The sequence below is a fragment of the Prionailurus viverrinus genome, chromosome A2, assembly GCF_022837055.1.
Source record: "Prionailurus viverrinus isolate Anna chromosome A2, UM_Priviv_1.0, whole genome shotgun sequence".
Lineage (NCBI taxonomy): Eukaryota > Metazoa > Chordata > Mammalia > Carnivora > Felidae > Prionailurus > Prionailurus viverrinus.
In genome coordinates, this window is record NC_062562.1 from 133934130 (window position 1) to 133941121 (window position 6992).

The 6992-nt window shown below is 36.1% G+C and overlaps 1 protein-coding gene across 5 annotated transcripts in view; it reads left to right on the forward strand.

Annotated features, from left to right (window-relative positions):
- MDFIC (MyoD family inhibitor domain containing) overlaps nt 1–6747 on the forward strand; it is an 87293-nt gene extending 80546 nt beyond the window's left edge. For all 5 annotated transcript variants that reach the window (XM_047841974.1, XM_047841971.1, XM_047841988.1 and 2 more), the window contains one exon: nt 4018–6747. In XM_047841974.1, the coding sequence (XP_047697930.1) occupies nt 4018–4265 (248 nt within the window). In that variant the 3' untranslated portion in view covers nt 4266–6747. The remainder of the gene's footprint in view (nt 1–4017) is intronic.
- Nucleotides 6748–6992: the final 245 nt, after the last annotated feature.

Genomic DNA, 6992 nt, shown 5'->3' on the forward strand with positions numbered 1-6992 from the left:
TGCAGTCATTCATAACAGTTTTGGTTTTCTTAAATCAAATGTTGCACTAAACTTTTCCCTTTATGCTTTCTTGCAAGATACTTGGCTGCTGGTATGTGCCTTTGTGTTCCTCAATTTACAGTAGCTGTCAGTCTTGCGCTGAGTTCCCCTCCCACTAGCACATTGAATTGTGCAATTCTCGCTTGGCCCAGTTCGGGACAGGCATCCTTCCCAGAACCTAGTTGGCTTCTCAGAGGTTAAATGCTTTTGGCAAAAACTGCAAGTGTGACTGAATAAAACCATAAAAATGAAAAACCTCAAGAACAGGGGGGAGAAATTATTTCTGACTGTGAACTATCATCGATGCAGACAACTCTTCTTTTTCAAAGTGTCTCTATTGAAGTCTTCTTAGTTTGCTAATTCTTAGAATCTTCTCTTTGCTTCAGATAAAACCAACATTGTAATGCCTCTTATGATTCTTGATTCCCCTGGGGGTGGTGGGGGTGACAATGGAAGAAACTCTATCAGCTATTTTGTCTCAGTTTAACCTTTTCATTGCCCCAGTCACAAACTGCTCGTTCTAGAACCCAACGAAAAGAAATGTTTTGGACAAGGAATAAAAATCAGATTATGAAATTGATTTGATAGGGTCCAGGGATCCTTTTGTTTCTTTTGTTGTTTTCATACCTCGGAAGTTCTTGTCAAGTACAGGTAAGGACTGTGTTTGTGGTACACGCCCCTGTAAATGCACCATATTTAACATCACTTTAATCTCTAAGGTGCAGTTTGGTTTGTGGCTTTTTTCAAGGTGCCCTTTAATAGATTGGTTTTTCAGAGTAGCTCAAAATGGTTTTCTAGTGAATTAGGTAGGACCTATGTTCTAAGAGGATGTCTTTTTTTATTTTTATTTTTGTAGTTTTAGTATTTACCTAAAGAATTGATTCTTTTAAAACCTGTGTCATTACCATGTTGTACCAGAATCCCTACATAATCTGTTCACTGCTTTTGTTCCTGTAACTGTGGACTTTAATGTTTACGTTTTACATGTACAGATTTGTGTCTTTTGAGACCTGCTCTCTTGGCTGCCCACCTTCTGATGTCTGTCTCCACAGTGTTACTGGCAGTGTATCAGTTCTCCAGCTCATAAACTTTGCTCTTAGTTGTTGAAGGTTAACCTCTACTATCAACTCTTCATTCAAGGTGAAATTCAGAATCATCTTTAGAAAGGAAAGGGACATGAATCAAGGCTAAAAACAGATCAAGACAAATCAGGAAGGTGGGGGTTTATAACTGATCTTCCCCCAAGGAAGATGAACCAAGCGGTCCACCCCTGCGGTCAACACAGCATGCTGGATTAGAGCAGGGCCTTTCCCTGCGAACCATGTGGTTCTCACCCCGACTCTGTTCCTTACAGCCTGTATGACTCTGGGCAAGTGTTCTCAATTTTCTCTACATCTATATTGGTAAAACATGGATAATACCAGGGCTGCCTCTTGAGAGTATTATTAAAATTAAGTGAAGTAATATTTGGAAAAAGCCTTAAATAGAGATCAGTACAAAGTATCTAAAATAGTTTTTTAAAAAATAATCAAAACATTTTCTCTAAGATACCATATTTCTTAATATGAAAATAAATAATTTTCCTTTATTTATGCTAGGCTTCCCATTCTATGAAAGACAACCACTCATACCTATTAGTTACAGAAATCACATTTGGTTGTAGAAGATAGGCTAGAAAGGAGTATTTGATCTATTTACAGCTAAGAACTTTCGTTTTTTTCATTTTGTTTACTAAAAATACAAAGGGGGTTTAACAGACTTAAATTGATCTGTGAATCTTGTTGGCTAAAATAGGAATTGGACAGATCCTATTCTGGGCTTAGGGCTTCTTATTTCTGTATGACAACTGTCATCATCTAAAATCAGGAAGGGATTTTCATTCGCCAATGAATAGAGACATCCTGTGAGTAGCAATGAGCTGTTTAGTTTGGAATTATTCTGAAGGCTGTTGATTTCTTACTCATCACATTCAGTCTCTCCCTCCTGATTGCTGGCTTCTTCTCCCTCTCCCTCTCTCTTTCTCCCTCCCTATCGGCAGGGCTGGCCTCCCCTTCTTTTGAATCAGCCATTAAAACTTTTTATTTCATTCTGTTACCAGATCTTGTTAATGCCTCCTTAGCCATATAATCAATCCCATATCTCTAGCTAACAACAAGATTTGATTTGGATTTCTCTTTATTTAACTCTCAAGGTCTGAAAATTCACTCATCTGTCTCTTATTTTACTTTAAACTAAGAAAAGCCACATAACCTAAGAAAAGCCATAAGAAAAGCCACCTAAGAAAAGCCACGGTCATTTTTGAGAAAGGATTGGTATCTTGAACCTATGGAGAACTTCTACAAATCAGTAAAAGCACAACTTAATAGAAAAATGAGGGGAAAACATGAACATCCTGAACACGTGTTTCAAAGAAGAGACTGCATGAATGGCCAAACATGAAAAGATGTCCCAACTTACTAGTAAGTAAGTAAATACAAAGTAAAACCACCACGAGATGCCGTTTCGCACTCACCTAATGGGCATATATGAAAGTATGACAGTTCCCAAGATTGGTGAGGATGCAGACAGTGAGCATTCTCAAACTTGGTTTGTGTGAGTAAACTCTGGAGCAATCGCTTTGGACAACCCGTCTGCATATCCCATGAGCCAGCAGTTCTGCTAGTTATGTATCATGTATGTTCTCAGACACTTGCACAAAACCATTCCCAACAGTGATGTTTGGAGTAGCAGAAACACTGGAAATGACAAAGATATTCATAAGTAGTACAGATAAATTATGGCATATTAAATCAATTGGGATACTCAACACCTGGAAAATAAGTGAACTATAGTGACATGAATCAGTGAGGGGAAATCTGAAACAAAGTGTTGAGCAAAAAATGCTACTCCCAGGAATTCATAAGGTATCATTTCCCTTCTGATCGGCTATGTAGGGATGTTTACACATTCACTGTTGCAAAAAGTACAATGGTAAGTAAGGGAAAGATTGAGTCAAAACTCAAGACATTGATCATATCTCAGGAGAGGAAAATACAGTTATTAGAAAGGGACTAAAGGAGGCTTCAAAGATATAACCCTCTACTTCTGAGTCTAGGTGGGATGACCATTCTTTCCCCCCTTTAAAATAGATAGATCCATTACAGATAGTTTGATATATGGTGTAGTTTATGATTAATACATAAATAATCTAATGATCAGTAATATTCTTAGGGTTTTCAGAATACTCAGTTAAACGTTCTTCAATGTCAAGTGAGTTTTGTAGGTTCCGCTTTCAGCTTTGAAATACAAGCTTTCCCCAGCAGAATAGAAAGTTAAGGGCAGAAATGTTTTGAGTGGTTAAATAGGAGTATTTGTTTGAAGGCATACTGAATGGAACTGGCTTAGTGCCAGTTAAACACTAGTTTCTTAATATCATGATAATCTAGCTCGTTAGCTCTTTAGAACATTTCAAGTACCTTATACATCATGATGTACTCAATAATATACTGAATGTATCCTATTGAATTTTTTTTCCTTCCGATTTTGGAGCAGGTGGGTGGAGCAGTCAAATTTCTATTTCTAAAGGACTTGACTGTCACAGAATTGTTTGAGCCTCTGTTATAGAGAGCAGTAGCATATAAGGACGATGGGTAAGAGACACAGAGAAGCGGAACCTAGGACCAGGACCACGGCACAATGTATGAAAGTGACATGAAATCTAACCTATGAGCACGCAGCAGTATACACAACAATGATCTGGGGTTTTTTTGTTTTTTTTTTTTCCTGAATGCAATACCTACGTCTCAAGATTCCTCCTCGAAAATTTAACTTAGGTTTCTTTGTGAGCTTCCAGCCCCCGGAAAGACTTCTAGGAGTGCCTGTCACTGCGTTCCGGATTCCTTATTTTGATCAATTCTTATTAATTCCGTCCGTTGCTGACTTATGTAATTGTGTTCATTCTCTCTCTCATATGTGGTCCCTTCCCAACTGAAAATGAAGATTGCTGTGTCCACTGTATCCTGGCCTGCTTGTTCTGTGAATTCCTCACCCTCTGCAATATTGTCCTGGGCCAAGCTTCGTGTGGCATCTGCACCTCAGAAGCCTGCTGCTGTTGCTGTGGAGATGAAATGGGAGATGACTGTAACTGCCCTTGTGACATGGATTGTGGCATCATGGATGCCTGTTGTGAATCATCAGACTGTTTGGAAATCTGTATGGAATGCTGTGGAATTTGTTTTCCTTCATAGATATTTATCTTCTGTTGTGTTAAAACTGGAGAGTTTTAAGATTTTTCTTTTAAGGGGGCAGAAAAGCCCATGGTAAGATTCTCATGAAGCAAGCCAGTATTTGCACTGTTAACTCATTAAGTAATCTCTGAAAGCCTTCTCTAACCAAATCTACGTGGTTTAATATGTGAAATTTTAACTACTTGTAAACTTCATAGGTTACAATGACTGAGGGACATTTTGACCAAAAAAAAAAAAAAAAAAAAAAAAAGCTAAATGTCTCCTCCTTTTATACACATTTCTATTTCTTTTAACAATTCCTAGGAGCCTCTTGCTCCAAATGTATTATTTCTCTGTGGGTATTTAAACCAGACAGTTTATTTTTGATGTTTATCTCTCCATGGTTCAAAGTAAGCGTTTCTTTCCTTTCAAGTGAACTTTGGGAAACAAACCCACACCGTAGTTGGGCGCCCCGTGCTAATCTCCGTGCTCTGTTCTCACTTTCTCCACTTGTTCAACAGACATTGAGCTCCTCCTGTGTATAATCGCCTGCTCAGATGCAGAGACGGATGCCATTCAACTCTCATCTAGAGGAGTGTACAGTTTAACAGAGCAAAGAGACCTGTACAGTATGAACCATTCCTCAAGGCATGCTGAAGTGAGGATTATGCAAGAGAAAGACTGAAAAGGCCCTAGGAATACACAGAGAACAGCTCTTGTCTACTGGAATATGCACAAGGCCTCAAGGAAAAGATGGTATTTGAAGAGGCCTTTTAGGATGAGTGATCCATCTATGGCTTGAATGAATTAGATTTAGGACCAAGTTTTAGGTGGGGAGCCTGAACTGTGTCTGTCCTGAAGCAGTTGAAAGAAAAATGCCTTAAGTATGTATTTTCTTTAGTTGCAGGAATACAGCTTTTTTTTTGAAGACTATCAAATTCAACTAAAATTACACAATAACTTTTTACACATAATTTAAATGTGATAAAGTTTTTGGTAAGAACATAATGATTTATTAAAATAGCTCTATTTTATGAAGAACGTGGAATGCTTTTGACAAATTGCATTTAAATTAGGTGATTTTTTTAATACTAAAATCCCAGTATTCTGATTTTGATTTATTCAAAAATGTTTGGTTTTTTTTTTTAATTTTTTAAGAGCTTTAAGTCTCTTTATAGGGAAGGAAGTTTGTTTGTTTTGCTTCATAACCAATGTTATATTTTATAAACACAGCTCATCTTAAATGTAAACCATTCCTTCCAAAGCAGTGGGAAACTTGACGTCCACTACTGTGACCAAATTTCACTATTGCAATTTTATGTTAAATTAAACCAACAGGACAGGTTATGAAGATGCTGCAAGAGTAAAGAAATAAGTCAATTATGAGACTAAGTACATAGTAAGACGTAGAAACTTCATGTAGCCCAGATGAAAGGGGGAGTACATTTCCATACTATGTGCTTTCCTACTAAATCTGATCTCCCCAAAATTGTAGTTTGGTTTGAGTTAATGTAATTCCTTGTAGAAATTCTGAAAGCTCACTTTTGGATTAATAGTTATTTTCAGTTCTTCTAGTTGAAATTCAAACTCATGATAAAAACAAATGCATTTTTTTAGGAAGCCTTTAACAAACCTACCCTTTTCAGAAAGGTTTTAAACCTCAAGCATAGGAATGTCACCTACAGTTTTTCCTTTGAGATAAAACCTAGTTCTACTTCTATCATTACTGAAAGGACTTAAAAAGTCGGCAAACTCTTGAATCCCCTTTTCAGTGCTATGTGCGTGTATACACACACACACAACCTTTAAATTGTCGGGTTTAAATAGAATTCTAGGAAACAGCTGTCTTTCTCTTGTCTCAAGAGTGTCTTTCATTTGTTACATTAAAAATAAGAACATCTTTGTACTATTTCATAGTAACCAGAATCTGAATATTTACATATACCCAATGTTAACTTATGCGTATATATTAGGATATAAGAATATCATCTGTGTATTGATATGTAAAGCCTTCTAATGACCTAGAATTGTTAAAATGTCACTTTTCATCATGCAAAATTTTTCAACCAAGTGGTTTATCTAATATTTAAGTATATTCTGCCCCTATTTGCAATGAAAATATTAGCACTTTTAAAGTAATGTTTTTCCTTAACAGAGAACATTACTTGATAGCAGAATTTTATTTTCCTATTTATGTTCACAGGGCTTTTCCTCTATTGTCTACTCCAGTCATGCCATAAAGTGTCTTGTATGATTTTTAAAAATGAAAAAAAAAAAACAAAAGTAGGAAAATGTGAAAATAGTTTTCAATATATGTTAGAATTTCTGTATGTAAAATGTTTTGTTGAATTACATGGCCGTCATGACTAAGTGCTACAGTGTACAGTTATAGATTTGGTCTCTTTTCAGATGTGGAAACTTAACCTGAAATATTTTTAAACTGGACCTGTATTATCCTGAATACATTATTTTGAAATAAAAAAAAATTCTCTATTGGGCTTTAGCATATTTCCTATCTGATTGTTATACTGATATTTGAATTAATTCAACTATAGTTTAAACCTTGAGACTTTTGTTACTTCCCTTTCTGAAGATTTCATATTTCCTTATGTAAATCACATGACTCACGCTCATAAATGAACTATGAAAGATTCAGATCAGTTTATACCACAAATCATAGTTAATACGGTATTTTAAAACATAGTCTTAGGTAAATGGTTTTTATAAGTTGGGAAATAATTCCGAAGT